General features: G+C 40.9%; 1 protein-coding gene across 2 annotated transcripts in view; it reads left to right on the forward strand.

Moving 5' to 3' along the window:
• The window catches only part of fndc3ba (fibronectin type III domain containing 3Ba), a 152,201-nt gene extending 138,995 nt beyond the window's left edge, over nucleotides 1–13,206 (forward strand). For both annotated transcript variants that reach the window (XM_077228044.1, XM_077228054.1), the window contains 3 exons: nucleotides 8,057–8,223; nucleotides 8,341–8,468; nucleotides 12,726–13,206. In XM_077228044.1, coding sequence (XP_077084159.1) covers nucleotides 8,057–8,223; nucleotides 8,341–8,468; nucleotides 12,726–13,037 — 607 coding nt within the window. In that variant the 3' untranslated portion in view covers nucleotides 13,038–13,206. The remainder of the gene's footprint in view (nucleotides 1–8,056; nucleotides 8,224–8,340; nucleotides 8,469–12,725) is intronic.
• The last annotated feature ends 5,792 nt before the right edge of the window (nucleotides 13,207–18,998 follow it).

Below are 18,998 nucleotides of genomic sequence, written 5' to 3' on the forward strand. Positions count from 1 at the left end.
GTTCAGATATTTTATAACAAATGTTAACTTTTGTGATGTTGACCAAAAAACCCTTGGCGGTTGACCCCGAGGAGGCCCGATCAAGCGCCGGAAGTGACAGTGGATGCACGACTGGCCCTGGCACACACTAGCACGCTTCCTTTTGGCCCGACAGTGGAAATGCGGCTATTGAGGCTTTTCCGCCATTCAGTTGTTTGTGTCTTATTCTGTGCAGAGACTGGAAGCCGTAAAATGAAACGTCATAGTCATAAACAGAGGACTATCAATTGGTGGCATTATGTCCCCTTGACTTTGTGTCTTAGTCCTGATCGAATTATAGTTATAAGCATATTTACTAAAGGCCTAAGATCCAATTGCCATCATCAGTGTGCATTAGAGTTTGGTAAACGTTTTTTGAGTATTTGCTATGTTAACAATGATTGATTTAGCTGCTTAATCAAAATTAGATGTCAACTGCACAATCGGGATAGTCTCGATTCAGCACGGCTCTGAAATGGACTCGTAATCCTTCTGCTATTACACATTTTACTTCTGTTCAGATTACCATAGTAACCACAGATGTACTATTCAATCCATCAAACGAAAAATAGCAGATATTATCAGATCACTTCTCTATGAACAATCTTCTTTTTGAAAAATCCTTTCTTTTGGATTTTATTTTTTATAATTCAGAAGGTGATCTGTTACCACGTGTTGGAGCTGGATCTGCTCAAGATTGGTGTTTAGTGCTATTCCTTCATATGCACATAAAGAACATAGGATCCTTGGCAGAATTCCAAAATAGACCAGCCTTGGATGAAAATAGCATGAAGAGAGTTTGAAAGGCTTCGATGAGAATATTAAGCGTAAACTGCAGGTCACTGGTCTGTTACCTTGATCTAATTAGTCCGATGTCAAGCTGGCAGGAATCTTGACATTGGCAAAATACATCTGGAAGCAGGCATTAAATAGCAGCTGTTGCTTTGTTCTCTGTTTTGACCTGAGGTGTTTGTGCATTAGACGGATGGTGTTGCTCTAGGACAGGACATGGCATGAGGATACCCAGAGCTCTCTGCCAATACCAGAAATTTCCACCTAATTTATTGTAATTGAAACCACAAAAGGTTCAATTAAATGTTAAATGTCTGGGGCTAGTTTGTAATGTCATTATGTCCTTTTTGTCTTAGAAATACACAAATGGGCATAAAAGGGTATTCTTTAACATTTTGTTTTATGGTTTTATTGACATTTTTGTTTTATATTTTAGACAAATGTAGCTCATTGTTAAAACTTGAAAATTGTCAGCAAAATATTCACAAAGTAGTTAATGAAATAAATTGCTTGGCTGTTAAAAAAATAATTATATATATATATATATATATATATATATATATACATATATATATATATATATATATATACACACACACACACAATATTTATAAAAAAAAAGTATTACTTTCTTTAAAAATATATATATATATATAATACAAAACTGATGGTAAAGACTTTTAGATTGTTAAAAAAAAAATCAAATTATTGGTGTTCTTTTTAAACTTTTTATTCATTTAAGTATCCTGAAACTAAATGTATCATGATTTCCACAAAAATATGAATACCACAACTGTTTTCAGCATTGATGATAGTAAGAAATGTTTCTTGAGCAGTAAATCAGCATATTAGAATGATTTGAAAACGTACTCGGTTACTAACGTAACCTCGGTTCTCTCCAGAGAGGGAACGAGTACTGCGTAATATCTTACGCTATGGGGAAAACCTCTTTTCCACGAGATATTGAAGCCAAAAATTATCCTTAATTTTGAATTAATGTAAAACGCTGTGCAGCAGCATGCAGACATAGGCAAGACGGCTTGCGCGCCTATTGGCTGCCCTGCGGCAACAGCAGCAGCCTATCGAGAGAGGCTCTGCTTGACGCATATCCAATGGGGGCATTTCGCGCCCATTTCGTCACGTCCCGCCAGAAGGGGCGTGGTCTCGCCCTATAAACATAGCTCGATTAGGCTTGTACAACTGGTTTTCATCGCCGAAGCGAACCAGAGCTGTGTATGCACGGCAAGATACGCAGTACTCGTTCCCTCTCTAGAGAGAACCGAGGTTACGTTAGTAACAGAGTACGTTCTCTTACGAGAGTATCTCTCGTACTGCGTAATATCTTGCGCTATGGGGAACACAATGCAAAACGCTATGCGTACTGGGATCCGACACCAAAGTCCCAAGGGCAGTAGCCCAGGGCTCATATAGTGCATAATCACCATAGACCCACAGAGAGTTTGAGAAGAGAGGCTGCAAGCATCATTCCCCATGAGCATCCTACAGGAGCTAGTTATGTTAACAGTGTTTCACGCAGACAGGGTGAACGTGTTCAGCCTGAACTGGGTAATAGTACGGGTTATTCAACACCCATGGAGCTTTTTTATCGCTCAGTGAGCGATGCACAAGCGAAACTCAGCATCTGGGCCGGCACAGCGGGGCAGATAGCACTGAATTCTTTACCGACAGAAGCTTGGCTTGTAAGGCGGGAACCTCTAGGTTGTAAAACCTTATAAATTTAGACGGCGAGGCCCAGCCCGCGGCCGTACAGATATCGGTAACCCCACTATACCACGTCCACGATGAGTGCGCTCTGACACCCAAAGGACACTGCAGGCCCTTAGAAGTGCAAGCCAGTGCTATGGCGTCGACTATCCATCTGGATAGGCTCTGTTTGGATGCGGCCAGTCCCTTGGAGTGTCCATCAAACAAAACGAAGAGCTGCTCAGTCTGTCTGAAGACCGACGAGTGGGACACATAAGCTCTCAGTGCCCTGACAGGGCAGAGGAAACTCGCATCCTTCTCCTCATCACGAACCGGTAGGGCGCACAGGGAAATAACCTGGGCCCTGAACGGTGTGTTGAGGGATGTGGGCACGTACCCGTGCCTTGGTTTGAGTATGACTTTTGAGCCATTAGGCCCAAACTCCATGCATGACGCGCTTACCGAAAGCGGTTGCAAGTCCCCTACGTGCTTCACTGAAGCGAGAGCCATAAGGAATACCGTTTTGAGAGACAGATGTTTCATGTCTGACAAATGTATTGGCTCGAATGGAGCACCTTTCATGGCTTCCAAAACCGTAGAAAGGTCCCATACAGGGACTGAGGGGGGCCTGGGAGGATTCAGCCTCCGAGCTCCCCTGAGGAATCGTACGACCAGGTCGTTTTTCCCCAGTGACTGGCCAGACGTCGGTTTTGCAAACGCCGCTATGGCCGCCACGTGTACTTTGAGCGTGGATGGGGTTCTGCCCTTATCCAGCAACTCCTGAAGGAAGGAGAACACTTCCGAAACCCCGCAGTCTGCGGGTGAAAAGCCCTGAGCTTGACACCAGGCAGAGAACACTGACCACTTTGAGGAATAGAGCCGTCTAGTAGACGGGGCTTTAGCCTGCGTGATTGTATTTAACACTCCCTCTGGGAGGTTAGCGGGTACCCGTTGATGGCCCATGCATGTAGGGACCATAATTCCGGGCGAGGATGCCAAATCGAGCCCTTTGCCTGAGAGAGGAGGTCTCTCCTCACCGGTATCGGCCACGGGGCAGTGCTGGTCCGCCGCATTAGGACTGGGAACCAATTCTGGTTTGACCAGAGCGGAGCCACGAGTAGCACTGGGCATCCGTTTTCCCTGATTCGTTCCAGCACTTGAGGCTGGAGCGAGACGGGGGGGAAAGCATAGAGGGGGCAGCGGGGCCATACGTGGGCCAGCGCATCCCTGCTCTTGGAGAAAAAGTTCGGACAGTGAGTGCTTTCTTGGGACGCGAACAGGTCCACCTGCGCTCCGCCGAATGTCTCCCACAGCAGTTGGATCGTCTGCAGGTGCAGCGACCATTCCCCTGCTGGGACATTGTTTCTGGACAGACTGTCTGGTCCCAGATTCAGGCGACCAGGCACATGCGCTGCTGTCAGTGAAAGCAGGTTGTGCTGAGCCCAGACCAGGAGGCGTTCCGTCAGCCTGTAAAGGTTTCGGGACCTGACGCCACCCTGGTGATTTATGTATGCCACCACTGACATGTTGTCCGACCAGACTAAAACGTGGCGGCCTTTTATCTGGGGACTGCCAGCATTTCTAGACAGTTTATGCGTAGGAGCTTTTCCCGTTCTGACCACTGGCCGAAGAACGGTCTGCCCTCGAACAGCGCTCCCCATCCCGAGGTGGAGGCGTCCGTGGACACCACCGTCACACTCGAGGGAGTCCCCAGACTCACGCCTGACTGATACCAGTCGGCTATTTTCCAAGGTTCCAGAGCCGAAACGCATTTCATGTCGACCCTGAGGTGAAACAGACCAGAGTTCCATGCCCGGGGTGGAACTCGCCCTTTCAGCCATAACTGCAGTGGGCGTATGCGAAGCAGGCCCAGCTGGAGTACTGAAGATGCCGAGGCCATGAGGCCCAGCATTTTCTGAAACCTTTTGAGCGGGACTATAGAGCCTCGGCGAAAGGATTTTTCGGCGCGCTGAATGTCCAGTTCTCACTCTGGCGACAGACGTGCTGTCATAGACAGCGAGTCCCGCACTGTTCCCAGAAAAGAGATTTTCTGGCTGGGTAACAGCGAACTCTTCGCCCAATTGACTGTGAGACCCAGATTCTCGAGATGCTCGAGTAATGTGGTTCTGTGTTCTATGAGCTCTGAATGTGATCGAGCTAGAATCAGCCAATCGTCCAAGTAGTTCAAAACTCGCATGCCCTGAAGTCTCAGGGGTGTGAGGGCCGCGTCCATGCACTTCGTAAATGTACGGGGTGCTAGGGATAGGTAGAACGGTAGGACTGTGTATTGATATGCCTGGCCCTCGAAGGCGAATCTCAAGAATCGCCTGTGACGTGACGCTATTTGTATTTGGAAATAGGTGTTTTTCAGATCTATTGACATAAACCAGTCTCCCTGGCGCACTTGCGCAAGGATTTTCCTTGTTGTCATCATTCTGAACTGGCGCTTCATAAGCACGCTGTTCAGCTGTCGCAGATCTAGAATGGGTCTGAGACCCCCGTCTTTTTTCGGTACCAGAAAATATCTGCTGTATAGCCCCCCTTCGCTCTGAGATAAAGGTTCTATGGCCCCTTTGCTCTGCAGTTTCACTATTTCGGCTCGAAGTAGATGACATACTTCGTTGTTTACCGTGGTTTCGGCTCGCGCCGTGTAACGGCAGGGACGTCGAGCGAACTGTAGCGAATAGCCTCTTTTTATTGTGTTCAACACTCATTCTGATACCCCGGGAAGCTTTGCCCACGCATCTGCGTGAATAGCTAGGGGTAGAATGAAAACCGGGCTCTGGCCGCGGCATAGCGGCGGCTGCAGAACTTCGGTGTGCTGAGATATAAACACTGTGTTTATAGTGTGCGAGGCGGGAGGCGCGCCGATCACGGCGGGCAGCCTGGTCGCGCTCGAATTCTCTATGACAGGTTGTGGAGAGAGAGCGAGCGGGACAAACCCCGTGGGGTTGAGCGTGTTTGTGAAGGAATTTGGGTGCGGGATGGCGGGCACATTCACTGCACTGAGAACACCCTCGGCTTGTGCTGACCGAATGTGTGTCGGTTTCGGTTTTACAAAAAACGAGGGACACTCATCGTGTAGTGTTTGTGGGCACTGTGTCGTGGGCACATTTACTACATTTTTGCACAATCGACATGAGTCGATTTTATTTGTGCTAGCCCTGAACTGTGGCGGGCTGTGTCTGTGTGTGGGAATGGGCACTGAGACGTGGGCATTCTTACAACACTCATAACACCATCGGCCGTGGCCGGAATACCAGAAAATACACTCTTTTGGGATTTATCTGTGTCGCCGTAAAAATGGCATTTGTGTGCAGGCAAGCGGGCTGTGGTGCCGGCTTGTTTACTGCGAAATACACTGGAACAGTCACATTGTTTGGAACTGAAAGAGCGAGAAGTTTCGGTGGAGTCTGGCCGCGGCGAGACTTAAACACCGTGGGTCTTAGCTGACTGTATGTGTGTTGGTTTCGTTTTACAGAAAACGTGCAACATGCAGTGTGTAGTGTTTGTGGGCACTGGGTTGTGGGCACATTCACTACATTTAATGCACAATGACATGAGTCGATCTAATTTGTGCGAGCCCTGCACTGTGGCGGGCTGTGTTTGTGTGTAGAAATGAACACTGGGCTGTGGGCATTTTTATTACACTCATAACACCATCGGCTGTGGCAGGAATACCAGAAAATACACTGCTTATATGATTTTTCTGGGTCGCCGTGGAAACGGCATTTTTGTGCAGGCAAACGGGCCATGGTACCGGCTTGTTTACTGCAAAATACACTGGAACAGTCGCATTTTCTTGGAACTGAACGAGCGAAAAGTTTCGGTGCAAGTCTGGCCGCGGCGAGACTAAATTTTATCTGCTGTGGGACCTGGGATGGAACACGGGTCTCCCGTGCGAAGGCTTTGGGTTTCGCCACTGAGCCACAGGGGGAAACGACAAAAGCTTAAAATAGCTCGAGCAGATAAGAGAGCGTCATCACAGTTTGTGTGTGTTGGCGTTTGTTTGCAGGCGTGCGTGTTATACAACAGGCTCATTGCTGCAATATTGACATTTTCAGCCGCTCAAACTAAGAGGAGCTGAGAAAAGTTTGAGAAATGGAGATTGGTCCGGCCTCGGCGGGACCAAAACACACTCTTTCCTCATTTCGCCGGTGACGCATGTCCACGGGGGGCGGGGTAGCTTTTTTGTAACGTAAAGAAAGCTAGCCGTGCAGCGGTTTTGATGCTGGCCCGTTTCCCTGACGACTCACGGGCAGAGGGGGGGAGGTCCACAGAGCTCGCCCAGTCCTCACTGTCCCACGCCAGGATAGAGCAGCTGGCCTTCTCTACAGATGCAGCTATCTCGTCGTCATTAACGGCGGAAGCGGCGGCGGCGCGCGGCGGCCGTTTTTCCGTCAGCGAGCGACTCGAACTATGCCGGCAAAGCTGGCGGGCGAACCGGCGAGCTTTGGCGGGCAGGAGTAGGCTCGGGGCCGCGCTGGGCACGGCGCTTTTACGGCGTGGCGCTACAGCGGGCTGAAGTGCAGGCTCTGAGAATGATTCCAGGCGAGTCCTCAGAGTCACCATCGGCAGTAGCTCACTGTGAGGGCATCCGCCGTCGACGGGCATCCGCCGTCGACGAGAGCGAGAGCCGCATGATCCTCACCCAGGCAGATGACATGGCGATCCTCTTCACTGAGTGTGGCTCGGCACGAGCCGCAGGATCTATGCATCTTGAAAAAGACGCAGCTCTTTTAGGAGAGGGAGAGAGACTGTGAAAAAATGTGTGTCGCAGCGGCGAACACACACACACACTTGCAGAAAAGGATATAACGCCGGAAAGCGTAGCAGGTACGGCGGCTAAAGGCGGCGATGCCAGCGACTTCAGGCTCAAGGCTCGTCCCGCTGTGTGCTTTTTCTTTGACGGCGTGGCTTCTCACTCCGGATCCAGCGATGCGGTGATGCTTTGCTGAAGAGATGAAAATCAGTTGTACCAGCCTAATCGAGCTATGTTTATAGGGCGAGACCACGCCCTTTCTGGCGGGACGTGACGAAATGGGCGCAAAATGCCCCAATTGGATATGTGTCACGCAGAGCCTCTCTCGATAGGCTGCTGCTGTTGCCACAGGGCAGCCAATAGGCGCGCAAGCCGTCTTGCCTATGTCTGCATGCTGCTGCACAGCGTTTTACATTAATTCAAAATTAAGGATAATTTTTGGCTTCAATATCTCGTGGAAAAGAGGTTGTCCCCATAGCGTAAGATATTACGCAGTACGAGAGATACTCTCGTAAGAGAACTGGAGTAATGATGCTGCAAATTCAGCTTTGCCATCACAGGAATAAATTACATTTTAAAATGTATTATATTATAAAACATTTATTTAAAATGATTTCACTATTACTGTTTTACTGCATTTTTGATCAAATAAATGCATCCTTGGTGAGCATAAGAGACTTTTAAAAAACATTAAAAAAATCTTACCAACCCCAAACATTTAAATAGTATGAAGTAAATTACGCACCATTAACATAAATAAAATGTGTGTTTGTGTTTTAGGTTTGTCACAATTTACAGAGGCCCAAGCCACACGTATAAGGTACAGAGACTAAGTGAGTCGAGCAGCTACTGTCTCAGGATTCAAGCTGTGAGCGAGGCAGGAGAAGGGATTTTCTCTGAAATACACACCTTCCATACCACCAAATCTGTTCCTCCAGCTCTCAAGGGTAAAATTATCATTGTACAATAACATCAACATATTGCTTCATGCCACATATATGCTCATGTACTGGATGGACACTTATTGGCTGTTTATACAGCTAAACTTGTATATTATCCTTTAGCTCCCAAAGTGGTACAGTTGGAAGGGAATGCGTGTGAGGTCAGCTGGGAGAGCATTCCACCAATGAGAGGAGACCCCATCATCTACATCCTACAGGTGCTGGTGGCCCGAGAATCCGAATACAAACAGGTGAGATTCCATTCTTCAAATCTGAATTGTCTATAGATTAGGACTATCGATTAGTCAGTGATTTATCTCATGACATCTAAAATTTATCGCAACACTTTAACATATTCAGTTCATTTCTACAGAAACATCATCACATTCTCTTTAGTCATCTCATTTGCATAATAAGTAGGTTGAAATTTAATATTTATGAAACTGATGGGAGAATTTTTTTATTAAAGTAGACAAATGTGTTAATGCATGTTAAATTTGATGGGCCTTTTTAGATTATTTTGTAAAATTGCTTTTAGTTTGAGACATCCATTTAGTTTGTATTGTAGCATTTTATTTATCTATTTAATTTGACATTTATTATTTTTTTTATTAATATCACCATAGATTTGACGAACGCTATGACTAACACCAACACTATGACAAATGTAAAATGCATGCAGTTTCTTTCTACCCCATTGCAGTCTATTGTTATTCAAGAAAAGGGAAAGTGATTGGGACTATGTCATCCCCACAGACTATGTCTGAGATAGGAGTAGAATGTTAGGTTTGTGTTCTCCGCCTTAGACTTTTATTATTCTGCGGCTGATGCCACCGCTGATGGCTTGATAGTCAGTAACAACCAGCTCATCTATCATACTTGATACAATTGAAGGAAACAACAGCCCACATTTGAAAACATATTGTCTTTCGTCTTTTTGTGGTTGTTATTTTTGACATGAAAATGCATTGGTTGTGATTTGGAGAAATTCCAGTAATACAGGAAAACAGTATACAGTTCTGATCATAGGTTTAGCCTGATTAATACTATTGAACATAACAGGCATTTACACCAATCCTTATACAGTATAACTCAATTAAAACAAAATATCCTGTTCAAAAGTTTACAGATGCTTGTTCTTAATATTTTACGTTGCTGTTTTTATTATGCTTATATGCAGCAGTCAGCCGCTGCCAATTTTTATTTATCTTTTTATTTTATTTTATTTTACGATTAATGTTGTTTAAAGAGGGCCTATTATGCCCTTTTACGAAGTCTTGATTTTGTTTTTGAGGTGAACTAGAATGTTCTCGTCATTATGCTTGATTGTTCAAAAAAAGTATTATTCTTTATTCTACAGCACCTCTTTCCCCAGTCTAGCCCCTCCTTCTGAAATGTTCAAAAATGTCATGCAATATATCAAAAAAAAGAATGGAGCCTCTGATCTTTTTTTTTTAGCTTCATGCTTTCTTCATTTTTATCAACACTTGAATGTGGGTAAGTTTAATTAAAAAAGCAACATTTTGTACAAAAGGTGAGAAAAGACCACAATGTGCGTAAGCAATGCTTTTATCGCTAGTTACTGTATTTTTTTGCCCGTGATTTGATTGAGAAGATGTGTAATAGCGCCCCTACGGTGTAACTGTGAAAACACCGAAAATTCCCTCAATGACAGGGAAATGTTGTCTAATAAATGACGGAGAATTCCATCAATGGCGGGAAAAGAGTTAATTTGCAACTGCATATCAACTAAGTCTCATCAGAGTATTAGTAGACTGTTAGGTTAGTAGATAAAGTTGACATGTAGTTTGCAAAGTTACTTATAGTTAGTGGAATGCCTAAATTGGACTATTTGAATAGTGTAACTGTTTGTCCTTTTGTGATTGTCGTGTTTGAGGGAGGATTATTATTATTCACTGCACATATTTTTGTCAATTCTGTTACAAATGTGCTGTCATTTTCCATTTAATGGCCACATTAGTAGATCAGCCGGTGATTCTAAATCCACTGAGCACTGAAGGCCACGAGGTCTCTTCATGGAGTTCTGCATGACCGCTTCTGTCATGACCAGAGCAAGCCAGTCAGATCCCTTCCTTCCCTCCTATATTTCTCTGCTAGGGCCGAGACCACTGTTTAATAATGTAGCTGGCATGGTTCCTGTTACTGTGCTAATGTGTGCCTTGTCCTGTCAGCTGTTAAAATGGATGCGATCTGGAGCGGCTTGTTTGCATGTAAAGAGAAAGTGAGAGTTTAATGGCTGTAGATGCTGTTTTCTGTTTGCTCTGGTTCTGATGTTTCTGTGTGAACTCTGTGCTAAGGTGGCTAGCAACTAGTGAGCATCTCAATTTCACCAGCTTATTCCACTATATAAAACATGTCAAAGTTATAGACAGAGCAGGGATCCAGCACAAATCCCGTCTACATCTCAGATCTTTTTCACCTAGCTAACTGTACAGCTAATGCATGTTCACTATACACTACTGAATTAAAATGATTTAAGCACAGACACCTTGCCATTTAATGTTAAATGTTAATGTTATGGGCAATAACCTATAAAAATGGGTGACAATAAAATTCTGCACTTTTTTTACTAAAATTAAATCAAATTTAAAAAACACACTAAACACTTGTGTTTTAAATGCTAGGAATCACCACATTATAATGTACAGTATGGATATTCATTTGGAGATTTGATAAAGGTTACATTTAAAACTGTTATTACATTTTTTGTAGTGCTTTTATAGATTAATTTGAGCAACAGATAATGTAAAGAGTAATCTAAATTTGAAAACTGAGGAAATGAGCATGAACAATATTCAATTTTGACCCTATATCTGGTATTGAATTAAAAACATAGGCGCTTAGTGATACAAAGAGTGAAATCTTCCTGCGCTGTTATGTGAAATGTCAGCACTCATGTGTATTTAATACATTTATGTTTTATTTTTTTATTTGTTCTATTAGATTCAGCTATTTTTTAGTTTTACTTTGTCTGCTCATGAGTAATTGGCTTGTTTTTGTCAACTTTCGCCATCGCAAATTAATGGACGCCATCAATGTCTCCGTTTTTCATGCTCTTCTGAACTCAAATGGCATCCGTTTCATTCCTCTCTGTAAATGGAAAAATGAAATAGTAGCTATCAAAAAGGGCTGCCAGAAACAACTTCTATTAAGTTTATCTTTTTCAGTGCATTATACTGCTTAGAGGGACAGTTTCCAAATGTATTTTTGCATTGCTTGTCTAATCTTTGAGACATTAGTGTTTTCAAAAGTCTTGTGTGCACTTCTACTTTTACTTTTGGAAATCAAATGTTTAGTTCTCTCTGACCAGTTTTTTTTCAGCCTTGTACCATGCCATACATCTGGAATAAACAATGAAGGTCTTAATATTTAGCTCCTGGCTTTGCTGTGCTATTAGAGCTGTTTTGACATGAAACTCGGGACGTGCACGTAGTGATTTTTCTCCATTTCCTTTGCATCAACAAATAAAAATGTGTCCATAATCTTAGCAGTGAGTAAGAAAGGTTACAAATTGTGGGTGGCTTTCCTGTCAAATTGAACAGCTGTTGTTTGGCAACTAAAAGCAGTCACATGTGAAAAGCCTGTGTGTCATGTCATTTAGAATGGGATATTCTTCCCACACATGACCTATTCTGCATTTTAATCAGACTTCCTCCCATGTTTGTTGAATGTTTAATGTTAGTATCAGCATATCATGCATGTAGTCTAATTGGAAGATACGCTTTCCTGGTGAAAATCATCTTTTCTGTTTAGGTTTCTTATCTAGACTCTTTCATACCTTATATATTTTTGTGGCACAAAATGGTATTGTAAAAACTACAGGATATGAAAACTCTCACTCACATGAGGAATTGCCCACTATCTGTCATATTGACATAGAAAGGCTTCCCTATGCTCTTTAATAAATTTATGTTGAAAGCTTCTTTTTTCCTAATATTACTTTTTGTGAATAATACTTGATCCTGATAGATAGAATCCCTAGTTATATCCAAACGTTCAGTGTTATTCATACGTTTATACTGTTTTTTTTGTTGTTGTTGTTGTTGTTGTTTACATTTACATTCATTTGAAGTAATACTGATTATTTAATAAAAGAATTATTATGAAATACATTAATAATAATACAAATAATTATTATTTTAAAAAGTACATGCTTTAACAAAAATGAGTTTATTATTTAAAAAAAATTACGTATATTTTATTTAATTATTAGTATTAATAATTAAGTATTTTGTTAATTATATATTTAATTATAATAATTGATAACTTACATTTTCTGCTTTTAAACCACAGAAATTATGAAATGTGTAACTAAGATTATTTTCTGTGATAATCAACATTATGCCACAAATGCAATAAACTTAACTTGTATTGGGCCTGCAAACATGAACAATTCCTGATGGTGACCATTTGGAGGTTGTAGTGAGTTTTATGCAGTTTGAGAATATACATCTGTATTTTTCACAAACTTACTTTCTTTCTTTCAGTTATATAAGGGAGAGGACACAACCTTCCAGATCTCGGGCCTGCAAAACAACACTGACTATCGCTTCCGTGTGTACGTGTGTCGGCGGTGTCAGGACAACACGCAGGAGCTGTGTGGACCCCTCAGCCCATCCTCGCTCTTCACACTGCGGCGTACAGAGCTCGCGCTGCCTGGAGAGCTCAGTTCCACCGAGACCCTGAAGCCCAGCGGCATGTTCGCCACGGATGAGCGCTTCGCGGCCGTCTTAGTCGGGGCTTTCGCGGCCCTATCCTTCCTCATCGCTTTTGTGGTGGAATACTTCTTCATGAAGTGAAGATATTAAAAAGCAACGCCAAACCAGCAGCCAGCCAAGATAGAAAACATTTACGTTTCGGGTAACGCACGAACACTTAAAGTATACATCCGATGCGACGTACTGTAGGCTGAGTATTTTATACAGGCTCTCTTCTTGTCTTTTATTCTCTCTCTCTCTCTCTCTCTCTCTCTCTCTATCTCTCTAATGCCTTACAGCCTGCCTGTGCATCACTGTGTCACTCGCTCTTTTAAAGCGTGTGGATTTTGCTCTGAACTCTTGGAGAAGCAAAATCACATGATCAAGCCTTACGAAGAGTTGCCCGACGGCCTGTTTTTGCATGCTTCGTATTTTTTTGTATCCCTTTAAGTGTACGTATATGTTGGGAGGAAAATGTATCGGTATTTTCTCCACGTTCATGGCCTTACTTTTGTTTTATCCAAGTGTGCTTCACAGCATTTGTTTCACAGCCATATACGAGTTGTTGGAATCATAGCTTTATCATGGTGTAAAACCCACAATCACAGTCCAGCCAGTGCCGTTTTAATATACATGATCACGTGATCTTCACATTTGGTTTGTGCGTCACAGTACGCATCCTTCTCAGAAACACGAAAAATCTGTTACCGTAGTAAGACTGTTGTAAAGCCCCCTGCATTAAGCTGCCAAAGCAAATGTGGTTTAAGTGATGCTGCTATTGTGTGTTTATATTTCCTACAAACGGAATCAGTTATCTAATATATATATATATAGATAAAAATATAAATCTATAAGATTCTATAGAGCTATTGTAATATAAGTAACGATGACTTTGAAGTAGATCTCTCATTTGGAGCGTGTCAATTCACAATCTATGGTGCTTTATCTGTGGTCAGTAGTGTTGGTGGACGAGGGTAAGGGAAGTTTGACGTGCTCTGCAACCACGCAATCTCTTTCCGCCATCTAGTCCTAAGGTGCAGTGACACAGAGCTACTTCTCGCTCCCCACCCCACCCCCGCCCCCCCGAATGACTTGGCAAGGCTAATGTCGCCCTCTCAGAATGATTTTGGGCTCTGTGTGGTGGACCAGCTGATGGCTGGAGTCACAATGGTTTCCTCACTCTGTGAATGGCGTTCGTCCCCAAGGACTTCGCCCCTGGTGTTTCGTCTGCGGCCTGTGTCAACGCGTTGAATGTTTCATCTTCTTTGAACCTGTGCAAGCCAGTTGGACAGTTCTAAGGTGCTTTTACCAAGGTTATTGTCAAAAGCAGCAGTGAATTCCTCCACCCGCTGCTCCTGATGTTCATGCCAAAACAGCCCGATGTGCTTGCAGTGCATCTTTAGCCAAGTAAAAGGTACAAACCAGCAGTTCCCATCGATCCAAAGAGTTTCTCCCACATTACACTCGCAGAACCGGTTAGGTTTCTAAAAAGGAGAAATAAACTGACAGCCTGTATTGTACCTCAGGGACCTGGACTTTTCAGAGGTGAAGAAGTAAATATTATGTTTCTGAGAGGGTGCTGCGAAACACTAAACGTTGCCGAATGATTGTGATATCGCTGTCTTCAGTAGCGTCATTCCGTTGTATCTGCCTCTGCAGTTTGAAATGCATTTATTTGATCTGTTTTCTCACCTAAGCTGTGCCTTGCTCCAGTTGTTCGTAAGCAAATCGTTTACTAGCTCAGAATACCTTTGCCAAAGTTAATGGGAAAGTAAGGTATCATTCTTTAGGGTTATTTATACTATCTATTGCATACAGTACTTTAAATTGCTATTAAAGTGCAATCTTCATTTATTTATTTTTCAAGAAATTAAGAGATGTAGTTATGTACTATTTTTTCCCTCTCTTGTAGCATGTTTTTTTTGTATTTTTTTTTTAGTTATTTCTTACGCATTGTAGATTAACGATAAAGGCCAGCATTCCTTTCATTCATAATTCTGGTTATGTTTATGTCTTTCTTTAATTGGGAACATGTAGCATATCATGCTGAAACATTTATATATAACCAAATGTCTGTTCATCTCCTATTACAAAGTGCCGAACTCCAGTTAGTTGTCTTTTCATAGAGAACCGTAGCAAATGTTTAACCATTTTTTATTTTATTTGTGAGTATGTAATGGGACATACAGTACATACCTACATTTGGCATTGCTAAAGAGTGTTATGACGCTTATATTATCTTACTGTTTGCCAAAGCAGAAGCTTGTCCACTTCTATGTTGCTTTTTATTGTTATTTAAAGGGTTACTTGATAAATCCTTTGTGACACTAGAACATCATTTCTTGAAAAGGAAAACCATAAGTTTAAGTTAAACTTCATCTGTGACTACACTTTTTTTTTAGTTGTAAAAATTGTGCCATTTATTTGAATAATCCTTCAGAGGTGAAATCGTACATGCCGTTTCACGCTGAAAGGAAAGCAAAACAATCAAACTGTTTTCAGGCAAGTGACATTTCTCATTTCCTTTTATTTTCCAGACATGTCATAGCGCAATAGTGAATTTATTCCAGTATTTTTGCTAAGGAATTATATATAGAGATATATAGTATGACAACTAACAGAAATGAAGCACTTTTTAAAGTGAAACATTAATCTTTATTCGATTTATCTTGATAAAACTGTATGTCCTAGTCGATGTTGCTATTGCTTTCACATGGAGAGTATCATACAGTAAGAAATGTCTGTTTAACTGGCCCACACAGGCTTGAACATATTTAGTGAAAAGTCTGAAAGTACATTGGGGTCCTTTTATTGTTAGTTTTTTTGTTTTTTGTTTGTTTGTTTTGCCCATTATGTAAGTAGTGTTTGGCCCGGTGATCTAAATTTTTATGTTATCTGTTTGTTTGTTTTCTTATTGGTAAAAGAACACAACAGTTTTGTGGCCCAAGTATAGTTTTGTATTTTTATATTGCATTTTATTCTGTTTTATCTCTGTTTTGTTTGTGCTCTGTTTTAAATATGAAAATGAATTTGAAAATGATGGTTTGGAGATCGGTCAGCTCCGTCATCCCAGAGAAATGTATAGAACCGTAAGTGTATTCAACTATTTTCCAAAAAAAAGTGTATTTTTACCTCAAAGTTAAAAAAAAAAAAGACAGAAAAGAAAAGATATACAAAACATTCCAGGCTTGTCATGATCTACAATTTTTAAAGTCATAAATTTTTCTCGTATTGTAAATGTTAGACAAATTCATATGCATATATATAAAAGAAACCGCCATATCAATGTTAATGTATAGATTTTTGCAAATACTACCCTATGTATGTAAGACTTATCTGTATCTGTAGCGTGTATGTAATATATTTATACCCAATAAATGTTTTAATTTTTTTCTGACAGATTGTATTTTGTACTGGAGATTTTAATAATTCATAGAGCTTGTGATTGAAGTCCCTCAATAGTTCTTGTCTGTTGCAGCATGTCATGAATATTAAAGGACAAATACTGATCATCTAGCACAATATCTTCACTGTATCGGCTGTTTTACATTTCTAACTTCAGATTATGTTCTTATTCTCAAAAACCCACCAAATTGGAATTATTGAAAGGCTGTTTTACAATAGTGCTGACGTGTCTGATGTAGAAAGATGTTGCTCATTGAAGCTGCGAGTCCAATTTCATCCATCACCAAACGTACCTCGTATGAGCCTGTAGAAGCATTTACTCATTCATAAAGAAGAGTTAAGCTGGTGTAAAGATTCATGTTGTAGAATGAAATGAAGAATTGCTTTATAAAGAATAATTCATCAATATTGAGTAACTTAAACACCATCAGAATGCCTAAAAAGCAAAGCATTTATTTATCTCTGTTTCCAATAATGATCGATGTCTGCTTTCAATTTTTTGCTTCAAGTCTGTCTTTGTGTTATTGTTACATTCTGTTGCTGTGTTTTTCTGGTAATTGCTTGACACTTCAAAGCTGCCAAATGTCAGAGTTTTCTTTCACTGTCTGGATTATCCATTTTGTCATCTTTATTGGCATGACCAGTAACACTACATTTGTATTATGTTATGCTTATCAAAGCATTTGCAGCTTACATCTAGACAGTTATGTATGCTCAGAGTTAAACTGATGTCAGTCTGTGACTGTTTTACCAATTGAAGACCAGTGGGTCACACTTTAGATTAGGGTCCAATTATCTCTAATAAATAACTATTAGCTACGACTTTTCCCCTCAGTAAACTCCAAGTACTGCTTATTAATAGTTAGTAAGGTTAAGTTGAGATATGGGCTAGGATTAAGGGATGTATAATAAAGTCATGCAGAATATGGCAATTATATGTGCTTTATAAGTACTAATAAACAGACAATATCCTAGTAATATGCATGCTAATAAGCAACTAGTTAATAGTTAGAGTTGGACCCTACACTAAAGTGTTACCCACCAGTGTTGGGGAAAGATACTTTTAAAAGTAATGCGTTAAAATATTACATTACTCCCTAAAAAAAAGTAAGTAATTGCGTTAGTTATTTTTTAAGGAAAGGTAATGCGTTACGCTACTTTTACTTTACGTTTTCTCACCTGGGCTGGGTCTGCTTGTTTGTTTTTTAATAAGAAAAAAACTAAAGATCTATTTTTGACAAATGTAAATGAATAAAGCCTCATACTGAAATAAATGTAATTTCACATCTGTACAGTAGAGGGCGCAGCTCAAACAAACCGCAAAAGATTAGGACGCAGGAGAATAAACTTCTCGTTCTTCAATAAAATAAAAACAAAAAAAATAAACAAATGTGATGTTTAACTAAAGTCGTTTTTGCTAATTGGTATATGGTTGAATTGGATCATGGAAGGTCAGCAGAAAAGACATTGGTTAACAAAGTGAGATTAAATACTTAAAGTAGGCTAGGCTACATTTGTGTTATTTATCATTTAATTATGTCAGGTTTGTGTAATCTGTTTGCATTTCTGTTTTTATTAATTTTGAGGAATCTGTTTTTGTGCATGTGAGAAAAGTAAATGCCTGCTCACAATTACAATAACCCTCATGTTCACACAGTGCACACAACACTTCTGCGCCTTACTCATTTCTCTCAACGTGGGCACAGGAGAGCTGTCAGTCAAACGGGGAAAAAGTAACTTGCGTTACTTAATTGAAAAGTAACTCCGATATTTTTTTGTAAGGTGACTCGTGTTATTAATGCGTTTCCCCAACACTGGTGAAGACATTTAGTTATGTTTGTTAACATTGATTGCAATCACTAATTAAAATCAGACTTCTATAAAGCCTGCACAAGCCTTTTAGTTGAAGTCAAACATTAAATAAAATAATAAAAAACATCAAACATTTTGTCCAGGTATCATTTTTTTTTAATTAACCTGTAATTGACACTTCGAAGAGTGCTTACACTCCCCATCTCCATCAGGACTGTGGTATTTTATTTTTTAATACATTTTATGGTTATGGTAGGCAGAAGTGGGATGTGTGAATGGTGGACAATCTCATTTTGCAGCGTCACCTTCTGCCTCATGAGGAGATCTGACTGATTTATGAAACCATTCTCCTCTGTAATCCTCTTTCTCCGCAGTCTGGGCACTCTGACCTTGATTTGACATCAATAAAACCCCAACAAGTGAGACTTTACATATGGACATAAGAAAGCAGGATTTCTAACAAGATATCATGAAACCGATAAATCATTGATCCTGAGGAATAAGAGTGTCTTAAATTAACTGCATCACTTTCCCCTTATTATTTATTTAAAGCCCAAGACAGCTGCATCTATTTTTGGAGTTATGTAAATGACCACATAGTCATGGATCGATCAATCTATCTATCGATCTATTGTTCTATCTATCTATCTATCTATCTATCTATCTATTGTTCTATCTATCGTTCTGTCATTCTATCAATCCATTCATCTGTCTATCATTCTATATTGTTCTATCTGTCTGTCGTATTATCCATCCATATTTTTATTTACTGAAATAGGATGGGAATAGATAGGAATATATATTGTTACAGTATATTCATATATATCATAATTCGTTTGTCATGCT

The sequence above is a fragment of the Siphateles boraxobius genome, unplaced genomic scaffold, assembly GCF_051911475.1.
Source record: "Siphateles boraxobius isolate OS27281-9 unplaced genomic scaffold, OSU_SipBor_1 1, whole genome shotgun sequence".
Taxonomy (NCBI): domain Eukaryota; kingdom Metazoa; phylum Chordata; class Actinopteri; order Cypriniformes; family Leuciscidae; genus Siphateles; species Siphateles boraxobius.